Below are 26,691 nucleotides of genomic sequence, written 5' to 3'. Positions count from 1 at the left end.
TAAAACACATAAACAGCAAGGATTTACTGTATAGCACAGGGAACTATACTCAATATCTTTTTTTAAAATAAATTTATTTTATTTATTTATTTTTGACTGCGTTGGGTCTTCATTGCTGCGCGCAGGCTTTCTCTAGTTGCAGCGAGCGGGGTCTACTCTTAGTTGTGGTGTGCGGGCTTCTCATTGTGGTGGCTTCTCTTGCTGCGGAGTACAGGCTCTAGGCACGTGGGCTTCCGTAGTTGTGGCATGCAGGCTCAGTAGTTGTGGCTCGCGGGCTTAGTTACTCCACGGCATGTGGGATCTTCCCAGACCAGGGATCAAACCAGTGTCCCCTGCATTGGCAGGTGGATTCTTAACCACTGCACCACCAGGGAAGTCCCTATACTCAATATCTTATAATAACCTTAAACGAAAAATAATCTGAAAAAGAATATATATGTATAACTGAATCCCTTTGCTGTACACTTGAAACTAACACAATATTGTAAATTAACTATAGTTCAATTTTTTTTAAAGTGAATAACAGAGAAGAGAACCTAAGTTGAAATATAAGCAAAAAAAAAAAAAATAAAGTTTCCTTCACACTAAAGGGGGAAAAAAGACTTAGGCGAGCAACTTTTTTTTTTTTTTCGGTACATGGGCCTCTGTTGTGGCCTCTCCTGTCGTGGAGCACAGCCTCCGGACACGCAGGCTCGGCGGCCATGGCTCACGGGCCTAGCCGCTCCGCGGCATGTGGGATCTTCCCGGACCGGGGCACGAACCTGTGTCCCCTGCATCGGCAGGCGGACTGTCAACCACTGCGCCACCAGGGAAGCCCGGCAAGCAACTTTTGAAGACAATTTGACCATATTCCCTCAGGATAAAAACAGAAGAAGGGAAAAAAAAAACCCGTAAACAAGTAATTAACTCTTGTTAGTAGGATTGATTTACACAGTGATATAGATTAGTAATTCTGGAACTATTTCATGTATTCTAGAATCAAGCAAAAAAGTAACTGTACTTGGGAGTAAGTAAATATAATGGGAGCCAAGTTTGTTGTTGCTGGAGAAGGGCATTGCAATAGGGAGAGCAGGAGGCTAGGATGAACCCTGTGGTGTTGGATTGCAACTGGAGGCATCACTACAAAGTCATGCTTAAAAAAAAAAAATTAGAAATTCATATAAAAGTGTGTGTATGTATGTTCCCCTAGCAGAGAGGACGTAGAAGCAATTACACTGCTGTAGCAATGAGAATATCCAGCACCCAGATCCCAGGAACAAGGGCTCCTTGGAGAAATAGCATAAGACACTGAGCAGAGAAAACACAAGGCGAGATTGGAACATTCTGAGGTGGTAGAAAGTAGGGAAGCGCTCAAAAAATGGTTGAAATATGTCAAAAAGTCACAGTATCTCAAGGAGTTCTCACTGGCCAAATCTGGACAATCTGAGCATCAAAACAGGTCATAATAGTAGCAGATTGAGTAAAACCATTGACTAACACAGTGACTAAAAGAAGAATCCATGAAACATGCTTTATATTAGAATGCCAACTTACAAATGTAGGAGTGGCGAAATTAGAAAATCACCATCAATCAACCATCACAGTAATCATTGATTCTGGTAAGAATCATCAATGTATGCCAAAACCAATGGGTGAAAATTTGATGAGAAACAGAATTTGATGCCATTGTAAAGTCTCTCTCCACAAATATTAATTACAAAGGGAAAAGTAGTAACATTACAGTGAAGAAACCTGGCAGACAGCATCTTGACCAGTTATCAAAGTTAACATAACCAGTGTGGCACAAAATGACATCCTGTACCTCCAGAACAGAGCGACTCCTGTGATATTCCTGCCAAAAGGCATAACCAGAATTTAATCAAAAGGAAATCACAGAAAAATGCAAATTGAGCAATGCTCTACAAAATAACTGGCCTTTGCTCTTCAAAAATGTCAAGGTCAAGAAGGACAAAGCTTGAGGAATTGTTTCAGGTTAAAGGAGACTAAAGAGACATGACAAGTGTAATATAGGACCCTGGAACAGAAATTTTTTTTTTTTCTGTAAAGGCTTTATTGGAACAATTGTGAATTTGAATAAGGTAAATATTAAAATAAAAGTATTATATCCATGTAAATTTCATAATTTTGATCATTGTAATTATGGAGATTACGGGAGAGAATGTCTTTGCTTTTAGGATGTATACACTGAAGCATTTAGGGATAAAGGAGCCTTACGTGGGTAACTGACTTTTCTGAATGAAATTCCAAGTGTTCAGAAAAAAATAGGATCGTAAAGTAAATGCAGTAAATGTCAGCATTTACAGAATCTGTGTGAAGGGTATACAGGAATTTTTTGTGCTATTCTTGCAACTTTTCTGTACATTTGATATTATGTCAAAATAAAAAGTTTCATTAACAAAGAAAGCAGGTTTGCATTCTGCCTTCGCCATTAATTGCTCTGTGATGTTCAACAGGTCGCTTCACCTCTCTGTGTTTCTGTGTCTGTTACATGAGGATCGAAATAGTACCCACGTGATGGGATTGTTATGAAAAAAATTAATGCATGTAACATTCTTAAAACTAGGCCTGGTAAAAGAAAGAGCACTTTAGGGCTTCCCTGGTGGTGCAGTGGTTGAGAATCCGCCTGCCGAGGCAAGGGACACGGGTTCGTGCCCCGGTCCGGGAAGATCCCACATGCCATGGAGCGGCTAGGCCTGTGAGCCATGGCCATTGGGCCTGCGCGTCTGGAGGCTGTGCTCCGCAACGGGAGAGGCCACAGCAATGAGAGGCCCGCGTACTGCAAAAAAAAAAAAAAAGAAAAGAAAAGAAAAGAAAGAGCACTTAAATTTTAGCTTTTATAATTTTTACTTGAAAATTTGTCTTTTTTCACCTCCAAAAAGTTTCCTCTGTCTTCCTTTCTTTCTTAAAATTCCCTTTTCTTCCTTATTATTGGTTTCTCCCTGTAGAATTCCTATTAGACATTAGAATTTCTGGCACTGCCTTTCACATGTCATTTTCTCTCATGTTTTCCACTTTTATCCTTTTGTACAGAATTTTGGGAGAAACTCTGAGCATGATTTTTCTATTCTTATAGTTACTCTTCCACATATCTCCAATTCTACTATTCAGCCAAGCTGTTGAGTTATTTACTTCATGTGTTTAATCTCCAAGAAAGTAGATTGGTTTTAGAAAAGCCTAATCTGGGTTTATGCATACTCTTTCTTTTCTGGTGTTTCAGAAGGTAAGGAGTGAGGTGGAGGGCAGTGGTGGGGGGCAAGGCAGAGGCCTAATTGAGTTTTTAAAGTTCTGTTCCAAATTCTTGAGGTCCAGCCACTTTTTTGCCATTGGGATCCTTAAAACACTCTAGTATAGTTATATAAATCTCACTTTTCACCGTTACTCCTTAGTTTAAAAGGTCTAATGCAAGTTTCCTGCACCCATTGTCTTGTTCTATAGTCTCATACTTTATTTTTTAAAATATTTATTTATTTATGGGCTGCGTCAGGTCTTAGTTGTGGCACTCAGGAATCTTTCATTGCTGTGTGCAGGCTCCAGAGCACGTGGGCTCAGTACCTGTGGTGCGTGGGCTCTCTAGTTGTGGCTCGCATGCTCAGTAGTTGTGGCGTGCGAGCTTAGTTGCCCTGCAGCATGTGGGATCTTAATTCTCCAAGCAGGGATCGAACCGGCATCCCCTGCATTTGCAAGACAGATTCTTAACCACTGGACCACCAGGGAAGTCCCTACTTTATTTTAAATAAGGTTTTCTTTTAGAATGGTTTTAGATTTACAGAAAAGTTGCAAAAATAGTTCAGAGTTCCCGAATAATGAGCACCCAGTTTCCCCTTTTGTTAACATCTTATACTACTATGGTACATTTGTATATCCTTATTAACTGAAGCCCATACTCCAGTCAAATTTCCTTAATTTTTACCTAATGTCCTTCTGTTCCAGAATCCTATCCAGGATACCATATTACATTTATTCCTCTGTTTCCTTATGCTCCTCAAGATTGTGACAGTTTCTCAGAGTTTCCTTGCTTTTGATGTCCTTGACAGTTTTGAGGAGTACTGGTCAGTTGTTTTATAAAATGTCCCTGAAGTTGTAACTGTCTAATGTTTTTTTCCTAGTTAGACTGGGAGTTTGAATTTGGGGGAGGTAGACCACACTAACTGCCACTGTTACAACATCATATTAGAGGTATATGCTATCAACATAACTTATCACTGATGATATTAGCCTTGAATTCCTAGCCAAGGTAGTGTTTGCCAGATTTCTCCACTGTACAGTTATTTTATCCTTCTTCCCAGACTATGCTCTTTGGAAGGAAGTCACTATGCACAGCCCACACTTATGGGGTGGGGAGTAATGCTTCAACTACTCGAGGAGGGGTAATCCACACAAATTATTTAGAATTCTTCTATGTGGGAGATTTGGTCAATCTCCTCCATTTATTTATTCAACTATTTATTTATGTCAGGATGGACTCACTGATATTTATTTTATACTTTGTGTTATAATTCAATATTATGTATTTTTGTTTTCGTTTTTGTTTGTTTTTCTCAAATTGTTCCAGCTTTGGCTATTGTGAGCTCTTTCAGTTAGCTCCTGTGTCCCTTTGACATACCCCATCATTTTGTTTTTTGAAGCACTTCCTTTATTTTCTGGTGCTACAAGACATTGCAGGCTCATCTTGTATATTTCCTGCCCAGCCTTAGAATCAGCCATTTCTCCAAGGAGTTCTGGTTCCTGTCAACCTAAATAAACCTAAGAGGCAATAATCAAGCAAAAAAACATTTATTTGGGATCGAAGAATTGCAATTTGAGGCACGTAGATTCTGGTAACAACCCAGTGTCCCACTAGTGAGTAAAAGTCAGGGACTTTCAAAGGCGAAGAAAGGAAGTTTGCATTACAGACTCTTAACTGGAGTTGGAGGCAGAAGCTAGTTTTGGCTAAACATGATTGGGTACTAAGCCTACCACTGCAGTGAGGTAAAAGTCCGTTACTGTGACAAGTTGCAGGTGTTCTTGCAGAGTCCTTGGAATATCTGTGGTTTGGCCTCACCTGGCTCCACCTGGTGAGGACGTGCATAAGGTCCACCTTCTAATGGCCTTCTGGCTCCATTTTAAAACCCCTTGACATTACTGACTCCATTTTATTTCATATTTCACACTTCTTTCATTGTTGGATGATATTAGAAACCAAATGCTGGGCATAGGAATTGCTCATTTTTCCTGGGATTGCTTCTAGGCCCTCTCAGCAGACAGAGCTGGAGAACATATTTGTGTATACTAATGCAGGTATATATACAAATCTATATTATTTATATATGTGTATGTATTAAGCTAAATATGAATTCATATTGATTTCTCTGACTCTAATCCAGTAACAAATAGTTCATTCTGCCTTCTGTGATATTGTGTTATAATAAGAAATATATATTTGGTCTTATACCTCATTCCTGGCACAGAGCTCCTAAAACCCTTGAAATTTCCTACGTGATGAGAGTGATAACGGTGTCTTTTGTTGTGTTAAGGAAGTGACTTTTGGAAAGCACCTAAGGATGAGATCTGGTAGCCAGTGGAGCTAACCGTGTGATTAGAGGTTGAAATTTTCAGTCCCCCTTTTCCTCTCCTTCACTACCGTTCCACCTCTGGGGAGGAGAGAGGAGCTGGAGATTGAGTTCAATCATGCCTATATAATGAAGCCTCCATAAAAACCCAAAAGGAGGGAGTTCAGAGAGCTTCTAAGTTAGGGAACAAGAATGCTTCCATGTGCCACTGTTCCCGGCCCCAAACTCCATGAGAATAGATGCTCCTTTGGGATGTTCCCCTCCATATCTCTTCACTTGGCTGTTCATTCATATCCTTTAATATCCTTCATAATAAATCGGTAATCTAGTAAGTAAACGGGTTTCCTTAGGTCTATGAGCCATTCTAGCAAATTAATCAAATCTGAAGAAGGGGTTGTGAGACCATAACCAATTGGTCAGGAACAGGTAACAACCTAGCTTCCAATTGGTCAGAAGCACAGGTAACAATCTGGGCTTACAATTGGCATCTGAAGTGGTGAGGAGTGGGCAGTCTTATAAGACTGAGCCCTCAGCCTGTGGAATCTGATGCTATCTCTGGGAAAATGGTGTCAGAATTGGGTTGAATTGTAGGACATCCAGCTGGTGTCCAAAAATTGCTTGGTGGCACACATTGTAATTGGTGACTAGAACCCTCTTATCTCCCCGCCTTGGGTGGTCTGGAACTTCCCACTCCAAGACTGAGGAACCTGGCTTTCATCCATTTATTTATTTGTTTACATGTAGTGGTTTCAGAATTGTTTACCCATACACCGTTTATGTACACTTGTCTTTAGACTTACAGTTTCTACTCATTCCCAAAGTTACTTAAGTCAGCTTTCCCCGCCCCCCATATTCTTCAATGAGGTTTATCATACTATTTTTTTTTTTGCGGTACGTGAGCCTCTCACTGTTGTGGCCTCTCCCTTTGCGGAGCAGAGGCTCCGGACGCGCAGGCTCAGTGGCCATGGCTCACGGGCCTAGCCGCTCCGCGGCACGTGGGATCTTCCCGGACCGGGGCACGAATCCGTGTCCCCTGCATGGGCAGGCGGACTCTCAACCACTGCGCCACCAGGGAAGCCCTATCATACATTTTTAATACAACTGGATTCAATTGGATTGAATTGGATTTTTTGTCATTGTCTGAATTTCATCCTGGGATCCCTCAGGATCAACTTCCTAATTTATTTTTTTTATGAGTAAACATTAAGTTTCACTATTTGTGCTGTTATGTTCTATGGATTTGGACAAATGCATAGTGTTATATATCCACTACCACAGTAACATACAGAATAGTTTCACCATTCTAAAAAATTCCCTGTGCTTCACATGTTCAACTCTTCCAAATCCCTAAACCTTTGGCAATCAGTGAACTGTTTAATGTCTTAATAGTTTGCCTTTTTCAGAATGTCATATAAAATGTATGTATGTAGCCTTTTCAGACTAGTACCCTTATAAGAAGACAGGAGAGCTTGCTTAAGCTCTTTCTTCTTTCTGCCATGTGAAGATGAAGCAAGAAGATAACCATCTGCAAACCAGGAAGCAAGCCCTCACTAGACACTAAATCTGCCTATGCCTTGATCTTGATCTGCTGGCTAGCCTCCAGAACTGTGAGAAATAAGTGTTTGTTGCTTTAGCCACCCGGTCCATCCTAATTTGGTTTTGGTTTTTGTTTATTATTTTATACGGAGCAGCTGTTTTATTTATTTATTTTAAGAATTTTTTAAAAAATTAATTAATTAATTTATTTTTGGCTGCATTGGGTCTTCATTGCTGTGCATGGGCTTTCTCCAGTTGCGGCGAGCAGGGGCTACTTTTCGTTGTGGTGCGTGGGCTTCTCATTGCGGTGGCTTATCTTGTTGCAGAGCACGGGCTCTAGGCGCGTGGGCTTCAGTAGTTGTGGCACACGGGCTCAGTAGTTGTGGCTCATGGGCTCTAGAGTGCAGGCTCAGTAGTTGTGGCGCACGGGCTTAGTTGCTCCACGTCATGTGGGATCTTCCCGGACCAGGGCTCGAACCCGTGTCCTCTGCATTGGCAGGCGGATTCTTAACCACTATGCCACCAGGGAAGCCCCTTATTTTAAAAAAATATATTTAATTAATTTATTTGGCTGCGCCAGGTCTTAGTTGAGGCCTGCGATATCTTCGTTGCCGTGTGCGGAATCTTCATTGTGGCATTGTGATGTTTAGTTGTGGCATGTGGGATCTAGTTCCCTGACCAGGGATTGAACCCGGGCCACCTGCATTGTAAGCGTGGAGTCTTAGCCACTGGACCACCAGGGAAGTCCCTATCTTAATTTGTTATAGCAGCCCAAACTAAGATAGTGGTGATACCTCGTTGTTTTAATTTGCAATTCCCTAATGACAAATGATGTTGAGAATATTTTCATATGCTTATTTGCCACCTGTATATCTTCTTTGGTGAGGTATATGCTCAAAGCTTTTGCCCATTTTTCAAATGGGTTATTTTCTTATTGTTGAGTTTTAAGATTTTAAAAATATATTCTGGATACAAATCTTTTATTAGATATGTATTTGCAAATATTTTCTTTCAGTCTATGGCTTGTCTTTTCATTCTCTTAGTGTCTTTCACACAACAAATGTTTTTGATTTTTAATAAGGTCTAACTTATTGATCTTTTCTTTCATGGCTCATGCTTTTGTTGTTGTACCTAAAAATTCATCAACCATCCCAAGGTCACACAGATTTTCTCTTATTTTTTTTCTAAAAGTTTTATAGTTTTGTGTTATATATTTAGGGCTATGATCCATTTTGAGTACCAAGGTTTTGTGTTATTTTGCTTTTTGTTCTTTTTGCCTATGGGCATCCAGTTGTTTTGCACCATTTGTTGAAAAGATTATCCTTTCTCCATTGAATTTCCTTTGCTCCTTTGTCAAAGATTAGTTGACTATATTTGTGTGGATCTATTGCTGAGCTCTCTCTTTGGTACCACTGATATTTTATCTATTCTTTTACTGATACCATGCTGTTTTAACTGCTGTTATATTATAGAAAATCTTGAAATCAGTAATATGAGTTCTCCAAACATTATCTTTTTATATAACTCCATGCTTTTGGTTGGAACATATATATTTCTTGAAAAAATCATACTTGCGCTTTAAGATTCAGTTCAAACATAAGGTCTAGAAACCATTTACCCATCATTTGAATTCTCATTGCATCCTGTGAATTCAAATGATGGGTAACTGGTTTCTAGACCTTATGTTTATAATCTCCTTCTATAATTTTTATGCCCAGAATCTACCAGTGTTACCAAACTCGATAGTCAAGAAATATCTACTGTTCTCAATGGAACAAACTGATATCTGAATTGTGTATGTAAACATTCTCACCCAATAATTGGCTATACTATATACTCAAATCTTAAAAGGAGACTTTTATACCCTAGTGTCTCCATGTGTTCATTTTTCATATGTTTAAGCACTTGATATTTGCCAGGAACTAGGTGAGATGCTGATGATGAAATGGTGAATAAGAGTCCTGATCAAGCCAGTCTTGTCAGATTAATTTTGTACTTAACGTATTGTGTTAAAATGGTCATTTTTCAGGGACTTCCCTGGTGGTCCAGTGGTTAAGAATCTGCCTTCCAATGCAGGATATGTGGGTTCGATCCCTGATCAGGGAACTAAGATCCCACATAGTGCAGGGCAAATAAGCCCACGCGCCACAACTACAGAGCCCATGCACTCTAGAGCCTGTGTGCCACAACTAGAGAGCCCACACACCGCAACTACTGAGCCTGTGCACCACAACTAGAAAGAAGCCCACACACCACAATGAAGAGCCCTCGTGCCACAATGGAAGATCCTGCATGCCACAACTAAAACCTGATGCAGGCAAAAATAAAAATAAGTAAATATAAAATGGTAATTTTTTAGTTCTTGGTTGTGAGCTCATTGAGGGTAGAAACTGGGCGTTTGTGTGTGATTTTACTTATTAATTAATTAATATATCTGATGCATAATAATGCCTGGTTGGGATCTCCCTGGCAGTCCAGTGGTTAAGACTCTGTGCTTCCAATGCAAGGGGCACGGGTTCGATCCCTGGTTTAGGAACTAAGATCCCACATGCTGTGCCACACAGCATGGCCAAAAAAAAAAAAAAGCCTGGTCTATGTGTATGATAAGTATTTGGTGAATAAATTATGAAGGACTTTCTTTCAGTTAAATGTGAGTAAGAGAAAGTATTAACATTTTAAAAATGACACCTAAACACAGGGTGGTATCAAAAGCCTAATTGTCTCATTAAAGTAAAAGAAAAATGCAGTTATCTTAGATTTAAAAACATAAAATACAATCACTGCAGGACACGGTTTCATTTTTCCACTGAGATGCCTGAAACTGCAGATTCTTTTTCTTGAATCCAATCAAGTACATCATGAACACTGTAATAAAAGCAATGTATTCCTAAGTGCTAGATAGGTCAAATGTACTAAAAGATTAATTAATTACAAAATCTGAACTCTCAACAACATAGCATCCACAATGTACAACATACAATCAAAAATGACTACTCATTCAAAAAAAGCAGGAAAATGTGATCCCCAAGCAGAAAAAAAGCAACCAATGGAAATAGAACATGAGATTGCCCAGATATTGGAATTAATTAGGAGACAGTATAAATATGTTTATTGACTTAATGGAAAATACAGTCATAATGAATAAATGGACAGGATCTTCAGCAGAAAAATGGAAAGGATAAAATAGAATTGGGAATGAGAGTTTTATAGCTGAAAAAAACAAACAAAAATTTCACTGAATGAGCATAAGAACAGATGGGGGGCATCAGAAGAAATGGTCAGTAATCTCCATGATAGATCAGTAATAATTATTCAATCCTAAGTAAAAAAAGGAAAAAGATTGAAAAAAGAAAGATATTATGGAACAATATTAAGTGACCTACTGTACTTGTAAATAGAGTCCTAGAATGAGAGGATTGATAGAATGTGGTAGAACAAAAACTATGACCCAAATCCCCCAAATCTAATAAATAGAAAATCCCATAAGCAGATAGAAAAAAACAATACATAACATATTGGGAAACAAAAATATGAATAATGCTGACTTAATCAGAAACAATAAAAGCCAAAAGACAATGGAATAACATCTTTAAAGTATTCAAGAAAAAAATGTGAATTCAGAATTCTATCCCCAGAGAAAAATATCCTTTTAAAATGAAGATGAAATGAAGATATTTTCAGATAAATGAAGATTTATATCATAACCAGTAGAACTGTAGTATAGAAAACACTAGAGGGAGTTCTTCAGGTTGAAGGGAATTGACATTGGATGATACAGGAAGGAAAGACCAACAGGTAGGAAAGAAGAGTATCAGAAATGGAAAATATGTGGGTAACTATAAAATTTGTTTTCTTTCCTAAATGTTATTAAAATATATGACTGTTTAAAGCAAAATAATGTAACATGGTACGGTGGATTTTATAAGGTATGTAGTTGAAATGACAACAGTAGGACAAAGAATAAAAAGTTCAGGGACTTCCCTGGTGATCCAGTGGTTGAGACTCCATGCTTCCCCTATGGGGTGTGGGTTCGATCCCTGGTTGGGGAACTAAGATCGTCATGCCCCATAGTGTGGCCAAAAAAAAAAAAAAAAAAAGAATGAGGAGTGCAAATGAAATGATATTGTTACAGGTTCTTATATTTTACATGAAGTGGTATGATATTAATTCTAGTGTAAACTATATTAAAGATGCATATTTAATCCCTGGAGCAACCTCTAACAAGATGCATAGAGGTATAGCTGAAGAGCCAACAGAATTCAAATATATCAGAAAAAATTAACCCCCCCAAAAAAAAGCAGGAAAGGAGAAATAGTTAATTTTTTTAAATGTGGCAAATAGAAATCAACAAAACAGTAAACATAAATCCAAACAAATTAATAATTACATCAATATAAATTGATTACATATTTCAGTGAAAAGCCCCAAGACTGCCACACTGGATAAAAAATGTGAAACCCAAACTACATGCTATCTGCCAGAAATGTTTACTAAATGTAATCACAGATAGGTTCAAGGGAAAAAGGTAGAACAAGATATACTTGTGCACACAGTAAGCACAAGCAAACTAGAGTGACTCTACTAATATTAGATAAAACAGATGTCAAGACAAGAGACAGAGGCACAGGGATATCGGCTCGGTGCTTTGTGACCGCCTGGAGGGGTGGGATAGGGAGGGTGGGAGGGAGGGAGACGCAAGAGGGAAGAGATATGGGAACATATGTATATGTATAACTGATTCACTTTGTTATAAAGCAGAAACTAACACCATTGTAAAGCAATTATACCCCAATAAAGATGTTAAAAAAAAAAGACAAGAGACAGAGAAATGTTTCATAATAGAATGGTCAATTCATTGGGAAGAAACAATCATAAATGTGCATATGCTATAATAACAGCTTCAAAATACATGATGCAAAAACTGAATGAACTAAAGGTAGAAATAGACAAATCCACAATCGCAGTTTTCATGTATCTCCTACTTCATACATATTCTGCTGTTCGAAAAATGAGATTTAAGATTAGCCTAGATATTTTCAGATAATTTCTAAAGTTTTTTGAGAGGAGAAAAATCCTTCCATCTATGAACTAATACATAAAATCCAAGTCCGGAGGTCCACCGCCCGCTCCCGCCCCAATCGCTCGCGCCTGCGCTTGCGCATTCCTCTCAGCCCGTTGGGGCGAGGACCAGGTCCTCCCTACCGGGACTACATTTCCCACAAGCCTCTGCACCTAGTTTCCTTCCGGCTTCCTTGCTGGTGTCGGCTCGGAGAGGTGAGTTGGTCTTGTGCATTGAGGAAATGGGCGCGGGGGCGGCGCGGGGGCGGCGCGGGGGCGGCGCGGCCCTCTGTGTGCACTGGGCTGAAGTGACTGTGTAGTTTGTGACGCTGACTGGACACTGGGCACCCTGGTGCGTCCTCTGTCCTCCTGCTTCAGGGCCGCACAGATGCAGCGGCCCAGAATGGCTCCGAGTTAGATTTATGAACCTCACAGTGAAGGCCCCTAACAAAAAGAGGCAGAACAACAGCTCTCAGAACCACAGCTTAACCAGAGCTCCCTCCCAAGGCAGCTTTTGAGAACTCAGAGACGTATTCCAGCCCTGGTCTTTGTACTCTGGCTATTCTCACCCAGAAGAGTCAGCTTCTCCCCAGGCTCCCTCTTACTTCCATCGGGTTATGTGTGTGGTGGATGGTGGGAGCAAATGTGGTAGCGGGGGTGTGTCCTTAATCTGGACAGGCTGAGCTCCGAAAAAGGCGCAATGTGTCCAGATTCCCGTCTCCGTCCCTCAACCTGCTGATCTTTAGGAATGGAGTCAGAAAGGGGAAAATAATTATGTATATACAATTATATATGTGTGTGTGTATATATATATATGTATATAATTATATATATGTTTATGTTTCCTCTTTGTTCCATGAAATGTAATTTTTATTTTTTTCTAGACGTGGGGACGTTTACTTCTCCTGTGAAAGAGTGAAAAATCAGGTCGGACTGAAAAAAGATAAAGCGGCCCTGCCATTAATCTGGATGGGAGAGGATAGACAGATAAAGCAAGCTGCAGAGTTAATAGAAAACATTATTTCTGCCCAGGTCATGCAGCAGTTGTAAAATGCCATAAAGACTCCCTTTTTGAGAGCTTATAGCTTTCTTACCAGTGTTGACCCAGACCTGCCTTGCTGATTTTATTTTATCACTGGGGATACCCAGTTACTAAATTACCCTCACTTCACTTCCTAGCACTTAATCTCCAATTAATCCCTGCCGCTCCTATTCTCACCTCAGAAACAGCAGTCACTGAAGTATGGTTCCCCACTTCTTCAGAATCCTTCAGCTGGAATTCAGCTCTTTACAAAAGAGCTTTTCTTATCCCTCTCCTCCATCACATTCCAGCCATTCCTGTAGAATTTCCTCCCTCTCTTGAGTCAATAAATCTTATTTTGTTGGACTGTACAGGATTGTTACAGGTAGTCTTTAGTTGGTTAGGCTTTAACACCGGAATATCCTATCCATTGGTGTGGTACTTTGTTCTTCCTTCCCAGTGAATGGTGGAGAGGATGAGGGTAGAGTCCCCCCCACCTCCACCAAGGGTATCCTCTCCTCTCCAGTGGCTATTCAGATGAACATTTGGCAGTCATTTAATTCCACCTGTGAGCTGCTGCTTTCTAATAGTTTGAATGGTCTGCAGGTAAACCTCATGCAGGGAGGCTAACTGTAGAGCTTTATTTTAGGCTGTGATTTATTATGATTTATTTATTACAGTTTAGTTGGAATCATACACAAGGTGTTTTGATCTTTTCCACTGCCCTGAGGTCAAAAGCAGGGAAAGATAGGAGATGGTTTGATTGGTGACAAGGTCTTATGCTTTTGAAGCTTTTAGGAGTGGTAAGGTGACAGATTTTTAACAGAGAACTCTGTGTTAACAAGACAAGGGATTACTAGTGGGAGGGAAGGGAAACATCAGTAGAAATTTGAAAATTGGTTTGAGGTTTTTGACAGCATGAGTTTGTTTCAGGCCACATATTTATGTGGTCTTATGACAGGCAGTTTAGTATAGTTGCAATATGGGTTATGGAGCCAAATTATCAGGGTGCTAATCCTAATCCTTCACCTTTAGAGCTGGGTGAAGTTGGGACAATTTATTTCATCTCTTTGTGCCACAGTTCCTTCATCTGTAAAAGGAGGATAATAATAGAACCTACTGTGTAGGGTTGCTAAGAATAGGTGAATTAATATATGTAAGGTCCTCAGATAATGCTTGATACATAAGTGCTCAGTAGATTTAGTTGATATTATTAAAGTGTGATCCATGTTTTTCCTCATCACCCAGATCCAAAAATTATGAGGATTTTGCCATGTATGCTTCATCCATCCACATACCCTCCCTTTGTAAATTGTTGTTAATCAAGAGGAATTGCCTATCAGTCTGAAGCTCTGAAATTTATTAGCATTCTCAGGAAGAGCGGGGCTGAGAAGCTCAAACTTTTTGTGGAAGAACAAAGAAAGCTCAGAAGAGAATTTTCTTTAATAACTGTGGGAAGAAGTATGTAGTATTCTTCATCTTCAGTGATATAGCTGACGTTTATTAAATGTTTATTTGCTACTTTAGTGTGTTATTATATGTAGTGTCTTATTTAATACTCATAACAATGCTTTGGGATAGAATCTATAGTTATCACCATTTTATATGGGAGGAATCTAAGGCTGAAAAGTTAAGTAACATATCCAAGGTAACACACTTAATAACTGTCAGAGCTGAGATTTATATCTTGGAAGTTTGACAGAAAAGCCTATGTTAGTAATTACAACAGTATACCAAATCTCATCATCACATCTACTTGAACAAATCCTTCCCACCTTACTCAGTAATCCATCATGAGGGGGGTGATATTAAGATGATGACAGCAAGCACTGTCAAGTTATGTCCAGATTATAGCTGTGAGGTCTCTGTAAAAGGAGGATTTCATACAGTAAGATTTATGCCTTACAATTTTTATTTTAATGATGTTACATGCAAGGTTAGAAAAATAGGACAAGAAGATCTAATAGCAGTTGGAGGGCTTCATAGGCATCTTAGCCCAAAGGATTGGTTCAGAAGCAAAAGAAACCCATTTGTCAGGACGCTGTGAAAGGAAGCAACCATGAGACTGCCATCAGTGCCTAAAAGATATCAGAGACTTCGTCATCCTTTTCTAGGTAGTACTCTAACATATGGGTAAATTAAATCATGGAGTTGGTTCATGATTAAATCATGAATTAGACGCTGAAGTAAAGATGAAGAGCCACTCAGGAAAAACAACAGCTGTTTTTAGAGTATCCTGAACTTTTTTCTTCAACAGAAGACTGGAAAAAAACTTGAATTGGAAAAGTCTTTCCCTTCTTTGGAGTATTTGCATACTTTAGGGTCACACTGTGTTTAATATGGTGGTGAGTGTTGTGAGCTACCACTGTAAACATTTTAACTGGTCCTTCTAGGCATACATGTGATTTTTTTTTTCTGTCAAAATAGTTTAAGGCCACACATGCTGGGATTTTTTGTATTTAACATACTGGCTTTACCCATTTCATCAAAGTTAGGGCAACATCATCACTTTTTACTCTTTGCATGGTTTTCAGTGGTACAGATGCACTACAGTATTTTTGTGTTTTTTTTTTTAATTTATTTTTTTATTTTTGCTGTGTTGGGTCTTCGTTTCTGTGCGAGGGCTTTCTCTAGTTGTGGCAAGCTGGGGCCACTCTTCATCGTGGTGCGCGGGCCTCTCACTATCGCGGCCTCTCCTGTTGCGGAGCACAGGCTCCAGACGCGCAGGCTCAGTAGTTGTGGCTCACGGGCCTAGTTGCTCCACGGCATGTGGGATCCTCCCAGACCAGGGCTCAAACCCGTGTCCCCTGCATTGGCAGGCAGACTCTCAACCACTGCACCACCAGATTAGCCCCCTGGCAGGAAATCTTTAGACCCAACCAAGTTGTCAGTTACTTGCCACGCAGTCTTAATTTGGATGTTTGGTGGTCGTCTGGGTGGATCTTTTCAAGTCCAAAGAGATAGAGCAATAGGAGAATGAGAAAGACTGAGGGGGAAAAGCCTTGGCCTCCGTGCGCTTCTTCACGGCCAGAGAACTGGTCTCTGCCAGATCATGCAGTCGACGTCAGCTGCCACTTAACGGGCTACTTGAATCTACGTGGCTCAGGATAAGTCCCAGCCACCCTTCAGAGGGGAGCCATAGCCCAACAGGCGGATCGAGATTATGACCTTTGAGGCCCTGCATTGGGTGCCAGAAAAGATGTTGCAGGAAAGAGAGTGGGGTGCGAGAGGATGGTCACATCCCAAGTCATGTCTGAGTCCCTGGGATGGCCGCCCAGTGTGGGTTCTTGGCTTTGTGCAGGCAAGAATTCAAGAGCAAGACACAGTAAAGTGAAAGAAGATTTATTCAGGGAGATACACACTTTATAGACAGAGTGTGGGCCATCTTGGCAGCCAAGAGGCCTCACTACAGTTTATTTAATCATTCCCCAGTTTACTTATTTTCAGCTTTTATTCATTATAAACCAAATCTGTTCACATATCTCTGCAAACATCTCTATGTACATGTGCAAATAGTTCCTTTAGTCCCAGAAGTGGAGTTTCTGGTTTACAGCGTTATGAGGTTTAAATGCTGTTTCACACAGTTCTAAATTTGGACCAACCTAGTGTGCTGTGACCTTGCTAATATCATCAGTCTTTAGATCTTTTAGATCTCCCAATCCAGTCGCTGTAAAGAGGTATTTTTTGGTTGCTTTAACACATTTCATTAATTAGTAGTGAGGTCTAGTATCTTTTGAAAGGTTATTTCTATTTTTTAGTGAATTGCCCTTGCTCAGGTTTCTCTCAGTGAAGTAGAAATTCTACCCTTCAGAGGCAAAAACCAAAGTTGAAAGATGGCTTTTTAGTTAGAGAAATATGGACTCAAAACAAAGCTCTGCCACTTAATAACTGACTCTGGGCAAATGATCTGACCCCTGAGCATCAGTTTTCTGAACTATGGAAAGGAGAGAGGAACTACTTTGCAGAACAATGCTGAGTGATGTACCTAAAGCAGCCATCACATGAAATTTCTCAATGAATGTTTGTTGTTGACTAACTGCAACAATCATGAATCCTCTACTGAAAGAGGGGGTGGAAAAGGACGTCATGGTGTGAGAGGTTCTGACTGGGAAACAGAGTAGTGAGTTGTCCGGGCTGGGGAAAGACCAGTGCAGCTTTACGGTGTCAGGAGCTGCCAGGCCCGATCTGTGTGGTTTTCAGTCTTTGTGTTTAGGAGGTTCAGGCAGGATCCTGGGGCTCATAGGAGGCTCTGTGTGGATGGTGTGGCCCTTTCTCAGCCCTGAAAAAATTGTACTGGAAAGGGGAGATGCTGCTCAGGACAAGTCTGAGGAATCCAGTGTCAGGACCAGATCCACACTGCCAGATGGGGAACTGGATAGAAATCCTCCCGCTAAAGTATCTGGGCTCTGCACAAAGATCATCATTGTTTAGCTGAGTTTTGTCAGGGCTTGGATTTCTTCAGACTCCCTATACTCTCCTCCAGTTGGGTATGAGAGCAATGTGGGTATAGCGGTGAAGAGTAGTTTGGAAGCAGGAATGGAAGAGAAAAAAAGCTCATACTAACATAAGTCATTTTGGGAGCTCTGAGGCACATCTGGTTTCATGGCTGCTTTTTCTTCTTCCAGATCTGGCTTATCTGGACTCTAGTTCTCCAACAGAGAAATCTTGAAAAGGACTGACCGGTTCTTGCAGTTGGAAACAATGGCCCATGTAAGTTGGTGTTTCTTCTTCATTTTTGAAATATTGCCAATTTCTAGGCCATGTTTCAGGATAAGGAATATTATCCTGAAACTTCCTATTTAACAGAATTCCATCCAAGAACCCACTCTAGTTCCTCTCATTCCTGCCAGAGTTAGGGACAAATAGCCCAGTGTCCCCTATGTGCCCCCTTCCCTTTTTTCCACTAATGTGGACCATCTCCTATCTACAGAATCTTCTGTCAAGAGCCATCAAGGAGCAAAAGTGAAATGCCTTGAGAAGAATGTGGGTATTCTCTGCAGAATGTCCCCCCGTTAACATTTTTGATTTTAGCTTTTGATTTTAATACCTAAACTTCAGAGAAAGCGTATTTCTCTGAATTACAGTGATTTGGGGCCTAGTTTTATATGGGAAAAATTTACATCCCCGATACACAATTTGACATCTTTTAAAAGTTTTTTTAACTTTGTATTGCTGTATAACGTACATAGAGAATAGTGCACAAATCAGAAGCGTGCAGCTGAATGAATTTTCATAAATTGAGTATATCTATGCTATCAGCACTCAGGTCAAGAAAGAGAATATTACTAGCATTCACATGTCCCCCTTTCAGTCACTTTCTACCTACCCAGTCCAAATGTAACCAAATGTAATCCTGACTTTGAACACCATACAATAATGTTGCCTATTTTTAGAACTTTATGTAAGTGAAATTGTATAGTTCAATGTAACTTTTTTTAAAGCAGAAAACAATGGGTAGGAAGTCTTGCTATATTCCAAATACAATTGCTGGATCATCAGAACCATCTGCAGGTGTTTTGAAATGCATGCAGATATCATTAAAGGGGATGTGTATAAGTGGTACTGGTGATAACGGAGGCCTCAGAGCATCATACAGAGTGTGAGCCAGGCCTGCCATTATGTTCTCCTTGGAAGCGCATTTGCAAAGTGCACTTCACATGTAACCTCTTTTTTTGTCATTTTGTAAAATGAGTTCCTAAGAAGTTGGAAAAGTATTGAAGAAACTTGTAGAGAAAGAAGCAAAGCAAGTGAGAAAAAAAAATTTGGTAAGAGACACTGAAAGTACTAAAGCCAGAGATATCATGTGTGCACTGACCCACGTGTACTCTAATTCTGTCCTGGGGGAAATGTGAAGCTAGTTGGAGGGTTGGAATTGATATATAATGCAGTATAATTCTTTGCTTTAAAATGATGGGAAAATAGGCACCCACACAAAATGGTGGGAAAATAGTGTTAGAACGTCTTGATTTTCAAGAATGGATTATTAATATTAAATGGGAGATCCCTGTTTTGAACACTCCTTGATGATCTTGTGGTTTGATGAAAGAGAGAATTTGGTCTTATTTGACTGCTTATAGGGAAAACTCCAAACTTCTCCACAGACCTGAATTTTTTAAGTACATAAGATGAGATTTAGTATTGGCTGGTCTTAGTCCTTGTATGCGTTGAGATCTTATGGTATGTAAGGCTTTTAGGATTGGGTGGATAAGGTAGGGAGATGATTGCGACCTTGTATTGTGAGGCCTAAAAGTTCATATGCTGCCTTGATATCTTATCAGACCTAACCAAGAGTTCCCTGCTCTCCCCAGATGTGGCCCCCATGCAATGGAAAAGACTCTTTACCTGGCTAGTTTCCCTATCAGCTAGACCAGCTAAACCCCTCTTACTCTTCAACCTAATAGGTTTCACCTCCTTGCCAGCCCACAGAATTATTCAAACAAGCTCATCACATCCTCCTGCATTGGCCAGGGACCCCTCATCCTCTTTTTACTATAAAGCCTGCCTCCCACAGATCCTGCTTGTTCACCTTATTCCTGAGTGCAACCCCTGTGTGGCCCTGCATGATGTGTGGTGTCTTCCTCTCCCGGGCTGTGAGTATATGTGACTAATAACCTGCTGTCAGTCTCATCTGTCAGGTGTCGGATATTCAGTCATCTCATACCATTTAGGGTGAGGGATCCCTCCTTCAGCAATGGGGAGGTGATTGGAACAGAACTGCAAACAGAGAGGAAGAATCATCTCCAGGAACCCCTGAGAGAAGGATACTAGGAGCAGAGTCCATCGTGTAGTTTTACAGGATGTGCTGGTTTAGAGCAGGGTTTCTCAACCTTGGAACTACACTTGACCTTTGAACAACGCAGGGATTAGGGACGCTGATCCTTTGTGCAGTTGAAAATCTGGCCCTCTGTATATGCCGTTCCTCCATATCTGGAATTCCTCATTATATGCAGTTCTGCATCCACAGATTCAGCCAACCAAGAATTGCATAATACTGTAGTATTTACTATTGAAAAAAATATACGTATAACTGGTACCACGCAGTTCAAATCTGTGTTGTTCAAGTTTCAACTGTATTAATATTTTGAGCCAGAGAATATTTTATTGTGGGGGATTGTCCTCTGCATTGTAGGATGTTTAACAGTATCCCTGGCCTCTACCAGTTAGACACTTCTAACACTCACACCCCTTCACCCTAGTTGTGCCTATCAAAATTGTCTCCAGACATGGCCAGATGTCTTCTGGGAAGTAAAATCACTCCTCATTGAAAACCACTGGTCCAGGGTGATACCTTTACCATTCGGTATCCTCTAACTCAGGAATGAGGAAAGATGTTCAGTGAGGGATGATGGATGATAAATAGTAAGAAGATCATCCAGATGCATAAGTAATAGATAAAGTAGAATGTGAGAGTTGAGGAAGATTTTTGAGACTGTATTGAATCCAGACATCTAAAGAGAGAGGAAAAAAAGATTGGATTTAATACATTTGAAATGTGGACTGCCATGTAGCAAATTTTTAAAAATTTACTAAAGAATTGGTCATAACAGGGAAGATGCTTATAATAAAATGTGACTTTATGGTGAACTTGAGTCTATTTTCTTAGAGATTTCATAGTACATTTCATTTTTATCAATGTTTTTTCATGATCAGTAAAGGGGAAAGAAGGTAGAAGACCTCATATTTCATAAGAATTTGTGGTGGAGATACAGCTTGCAGAGGGTTTGTGTGCACTGTTTCATTTAATTGGAACTTCTTTTGGTTATTTTATTCCTTTCCAGATATTTTTGGGTAAAAATTTAATCTTATTTTCACTCACAGGACTGTTCAAGACATGTAGCACTATGCTTCAGTGATACTAATTTTCTTACTGTCCTTACACATGTCATAAATTTGCTTGCTGTGTGCTCCCTCCCTCTCTGCAATGCAATCATTGATCTCTCTTTCCATTTAAAAAATATTTCATTTATTTTCACAAGTTATCCATGAGTTTTATTTTTTCAGGGTTCAGTGACATTCAGAGATGTGGCCATAGACTTCTCACAGGAAGAATGGGAATTCCTGGACTCAGCTCAGAGGGACTTATATAGGGATGTCATGTGGGAGAATTATAGCAACTTCATCTCACTAGGTAAGGCTATTTATCCCCAATTATACTGGCTTTCTCTTCTGTCAATATCAGGACTATGTTTTGAGAAACTAGATAAAAATTTTCTCTCTGTTCCAAAGGAATGCTTCAAGCTTTTTTAGGTTGGAAGTAGGCCCCTCCTTTTAACACTTCATCACTCTCAGGTTCAGCAGGCTAGGTCCTTCAGACTTTCTTCAGGCTCTGTTGTTTCCTTGTTTCCTTAGTATTCAAGGGGCTGGGTTTGAACTCTGGGTTTTTTACGACAGACGCATTCTCCAAGAAACCAGGCTCGGAATTGATGTAGATGCTTAACCCTCCTTTATAATCCACCTGCAAAGAGAATACCTAGACTCAGGGATTCTGAGTCCCTTTAAAAATCAGAGGAGCCTGTAGAACTTACATAGTATGAGGTGGATCCACAAAGTTCATCTAAAACTCAAGTAAGTGCATTCTGTTTCCTATAACAGACATATTCAGTTCTACTTGCTTTGTGGTAGAAAGTTAAAGTCTAAGAACTTTGCATTCAACATTAAATGAATATCTTAGTAAGAATCTGAGGATGTCTGAGGAAGCTTCTTATTCTCTCAGCAAATTGATAACAATAAAAGTTAATAGCTAGTATACACACATATTATGTGTATATATACATATAACTGCATATACTTACGTACTATTCTGAGCATTGTATGTTATTAATTAATCCTCACAACAACTCTATGAGAAATATGCTATTATTATCCTTATTTCAGATGAGAAAATTTAGGCACAAAATGTTAATAATTTGCAGAGGTAACATAGCAACAAAGGCAGGATATGAACCCATGTAGTCTGGATCCATATTCTGTGTTTTCAACTATTACAAAAGACTGCCTCTCAACAGAGCTTGTATGAGGTATGAGTTTAAATTGTTTTAAGGCCTGTTCTTACCCATCTGGTGTCTACTCCTTGTGGTCCTGAGGTTACCCTAGTATGAGTGTTCTTCAACTCCCTAGCATTTCTTTGCTCTTAGGCTTTATAAAGTACTATTTTGATCTATCGTTTATTATAAATTTAACCAAATCTGAACCTAAGGACTTTGGGGCTTATAATTTCATGTCACATTATCTTTTAAGCAGGACCTTCCATTTCTAAACCAGATGTGATTACCTTATTGGATGAAGGGAAGGAGCCCTGGATGGTTGTAAGGGAAGGGACAAGAAGACATCACCCTGGTGAGTGAGGGCTTAGCAGGCATGGGGAAGTCATTACTGTAGGTAATAGCCAAGTATGTTAGGGTAGAGACATACTCTCGAGATGTTACACATCTCTCTTCAAAAGCCCATAGCCTGTGGAGAAAAGGCCTGAGACCTAGGAAGCAAATTAAAATCTTTAACCTTTGGGCTAGCAAATTAATCTTTAATCTTTGGGCTAGCAAAGGAACTTCCTACTGACCTCGATTACAACTCTCTGTTTCTTGTCTCGTGTTTCTCTCCCACTTCAAAGAGAGAAACTGTTCTCAGTAGAAGGAAAAAAATGATAATAAATATGAGTTAAAATCAACAAAATAGAAAAAGAATAAAAGTGAAAATTAATAAAGCTTAGAGTTGATTTCTTGAAAAGATCAACAAAATTGATAAACACCAGCTTCACTAATCAAGAAAGAAAGAGAGGCAATATAAATTACTAATACCAGGAATGAAAGAGAGGTTTTCACTTCACATTTTTACAGCCATTAAAAAAATAAGAGAGGCTTCCCTGATGGCACAGTGGTTGAGAGTCCGCCTGCTGATGCAGGGGACACAGGTTCGTGCCCTGGTCCTGGAGATCCCACATGCCACGGAGCTGCTGGGCCCGTGAGCCATGGCCGCTGAGCCTGCACATCCGGACCCTGTACTCTGCAACGAGAGAGGCCACAACAGTGAGAGGCCCGCGTACCGCAAAAAAAAAAAAAAAAAAAAGAGGATACCATGAATAACTTTATGTCAGTAAATTTGACAACTTTAATGAAATGGAAAAATTCCTTGAAAAATATAGCTTACCAGACCTGACACAAGAGAAAAAAGAAAATATGAATAACTTCATATCTGCTGAAATAATTGAATCCATTATCAGAAGTCTTTCCAGAAAGAAAATGCTAGGCCCAGATGGTTTCACTGGTGAATTCTATTAAATATTTAAGGAAGAAATATTACAGTATTGCACAAATTCCTTCAGAAAAAGAAAGAACTCCTTCCAATTCATTTTATGAGACTACTATAACTCTTTTACTAAGTTCATGAAGGATATAAGTCTATAATTTTTTTCCCTTTGGTAATTTCTATCCTTTGTGAATGTAGATGTAAAATGCTTAAAAAATATCAGGAAATTAAATCCAGCAATATATAAAAATGATGACCAAGTAGGGTTTATCCCAGAAAAACCCTATCTTGGTTTAACATTAAAAAATTAATCAGTGTAATTTAACATATTAACAGAAATGTGAGAAACCATGTGATCATCTCCATAGATGTAAAAATAGCATATGACAAAATTCAACATCCATTCATAATAAAAATTCTCAGGAAACTAGAAACTGAGGGGAGCTTCCTCTATCTGGTAAGGGACATCTGCTGAAAAAATACTACATCATAAACTTCATCATACTTGATTGAAGAGTTTCCCCCAAGATTGTGAGCAAGGCAAGGATGCCCGGTCTCCCCAATTCTACTTAACATTGTATTGAAGGTTCTAGCATTGCAATAAGGCAAGAAAAAGAGATAAGAGATATTGTAAAGATCAGAAAGGAAGAAGTAAAACTATTTGGAGATGGCATAATTATATACTTAGAAAATTGTAAGGAATCAAAATAACAGCTACTCAAAGCAATACTTGAAGATCACAGTAAGATCACAGGATGCAAGGTTGAGCTACAAAAATCAATTGTGTTATTATAAACTAAGAGTGAAAAAAATTAGAAAATTAAAGTCAATTAAGAAAAATTAAAGTCAATTAAGTCAATTTACATTAGTGTCAAAAAAAATACTAAGGAATAAATTTGACAAAATGTGTAAAACCTCTATAATAAAAATGATGGAGCATTGCTAAGAGAAATAAAAGAAGACCTAATGAATAGAAAGATACCATTTTTGGGATGGGGACTCGGTATTGTAAAAATGTCTATTGTATAGATTCAACACAATTCCAGTCATAATCCTAGGAACCTTTTTTTTTTTTGTAGACATTAACAAGCTGATTCTAAAATTTATATGGAAAAGCAGTGGACTTAGAATGTCTAAAACAATCTTGAAAAAGGAAGAGCATATTATAGAACTTAGACTACATGACTTCAAGATACTTCAAGATATATTATAAAACTCTAATAATCAAGACATTATGGTGTTGGCTAAGGATCAACAAACAGAACAGAGACCCTAGATGTAGACCTCACATGCGCTTAAAGGGTCATTTATTTATTGACAAAGGCATCAAAGCATTCTAGTGGAGAAAGGAAAGACTTTTCAACAACTGATGCTGGAATAGCTGGAAAAAAATCTTGAACTCTGTCTCATTCCAAAATTAATTTGAGATGTATTTTAAACATAAATATAAAAACTAAACATTAAAAAATCTTAAAAGCCAAATATAAAAGCTAAGTATAAAAAATAAAATGAATATTTAAGAACTAAGTATACATTTTATATATAAGAAATATAAAGCTTTTAGAGGAAAACATAGGGGAATGACTTGGCAAAGGTTTCTTAGGAGAAAGCAATAACCATAAAAATTAAAAATTGATGTCAGAATTTATCTAAATTAAAAACTTTGTCTCATCAAAATATACTAATAAAAAAATGAATAGGTGAGTCACAGACTGAGAGAAAATAGTAGTAAAACAAAGGACCAGTATCCAGCCTCTACACTACAACTCAACAGTATAATGATGAACAACCCAATTAAAAAATGGGTAAAAGGTACATCCATACCATGGAATAATACTCACCAACAAAAAGGAATACATTATTAATACACACAACAACTTGGATGAACCTCAAGGAAATTATGCTGAGTGAGAAAAACCAATCACAAAAGGTTATATACTGTATGACTAATTGTCTAATATTTATGATATAATAAAATTATAGAGATGGAAATGGATTAGTGGTTGCCAGGGGTTAGGAACATAGGGAGGGGAGGAGATGGTTGGGCTATAAAGGAATAACACAAGGGAGCCTTGTGGTTATGATATAGTTGAGTATGTTCATTGTGGTAGTGGTTATGCAAGACTATACATGTGATAAAATTGCATAGAACTATATACATACACATACGCGATGGCATGTATAACTGGTGAAATCTAAGTAAGCCCTATGGATTATACCAAGGGTAATTTCTTGGTTTGAATATTGTACTATAGTTTGTAAGATGTTAACATTGAAAGGGACTGGGTGAAGCCTGCATGAGACTTTCCTGTATATTTCTTTGCAACCTCCTGTGAATCTACAGTTATTTCAAAATAAAAAGTAAATAAAAATGTCCTGTTGGGGGTGATAGGTAAAAGATTTGACAAAGAGAGGAGCTACTCTTTTTTCTTGATCAATGACTACAATTCATCTATATCTAAATCTGTATTAGGCAGCTCAGGCTGCCATAAAAAAATACCATGGACTGAGTGACTTAGACAACAGAAATGTATTTCCTCCTAATTCTGGTCGCTAGAAGTCTGAGATTAGCATTTGGGGGCCTGATGAGGGCTCTCTTCCTGGCTTGCAGATGGCCCTGTTCTCACACTGTCCTCACATGGTGAAGAGAGAGAGCACAATCTCTCTCTTCCTCCTGTAAGACCACCAGTCCTATCCTATTCTACCCACCAGTCCTGTGAATTAGGACTCCATCCTTATTACTTCATTTAACCTTAATTGCCTCCTAAAAGCACTTACTCCAAATACAGTCACATTGGGTGTCAGGGCTTAAATGTATAATTTTGGAGGGACACAATTTGGTCCATAACAATATCTATATGGGATCCAGTTTCTTTCCAGTCTAACTAATATATATATATTTGCTTGCCTAAAAATATGTTCGTTCATTTATTCGGCAAATACTTGTGTGCCCAGTCTGAACCAAGCACTGTCCTAGACACCAGTAGGACAATTGTGAGCAAGAGTGGTAGTTCCCAGCAGTCTTGCTGTTTACATTTTAATAGGAGAAAGGACATTAAGTAAACAAGTAAATGAATAAACAATATTATATACTGACAAGTGTTATTAAGAAAAGTGAGAAGAAGAGGGATAGAAATTGGCAGGTGTAAACAGGTTTGTTTTAGGGTGGTTGGGGCTTTTTGAGACGGTGATATTCGAGTGGAAACATGAAAAAAGAGCTCAAACCATATGAATATCTAAAGCAAGAAGCAAGAGCAGTCCTAATGGAACAGTAAATGCAGAGGT

General features: G+C 39.0%; 1 protein-coding gene across 3 annotated transcripts in view; it reads left to right on the top strand.

Annotated features, from left to right (window-relative positions):
- LOC132510373 (zinc finger protein 14 homolog) overlaps positions 1 to 26,691 on the top strand; it is a 139,492-nt gene that overhangs the window by 95,509 nt on the left and 17,292 nt on the right. Inside the window, exons 1-5 of one of the 3 annotated variants that reach the window (XM_060132364.1) lie at positions 12,322 to 12,359; positions 17,790 to 17,874; positions 19,676 to 19,754; positions 21,166 to 21,292; positions 22,402 to 22,500. The exons of 1 other annotated variant lie outside the window; for it this stretch is intronic. In XM_060132364.1, coding sequence (XP_059988347.1) covers positions 19,725 to 19,754; positions 21,166 to 21,292; positions 22,402 to 22,500 — 256 coding nt within the window. In that variant the 5' untranslated portion in view covers positions 12,322 to 12,359; positions 17,790 to 17,874; positions 19,676 to 19,724. Of the gene's footprint in view, positions 1 to 12,321; positions 12,360 to 17,789; positions 17,875 to 19,675; positions 19,755 to 21,165; positions 21,293 to 22,401; positions 22,501 to 26,691 lie in introns of those variants that run through there. One more of the 3 variants, XM_060132365.1, reaches the window with a different exon arrangement.

This window comes from Lagenorhynchus albirostris, chromosome 19, assembly GCF_949774975.1.
Source record: "Lagenorhynchus albirostris chromosome 19, mLagAlb1.1, whole genome shotgun sequence".
In the NCBI taxonomy this organism is placed as follows: domain Eukaryota; kingdom Metazoa; phylum Chordata; class Mammalia; order Artiodactyla; family Delphinidae; genus Lagenorhynchus; species Lagenorhynchus albirostris.
The sequence above is the reverse complement of the archived record's forward strand: the minus strand, read 5'-3'. Positions and strand labels throughout refer to the sequence as shown.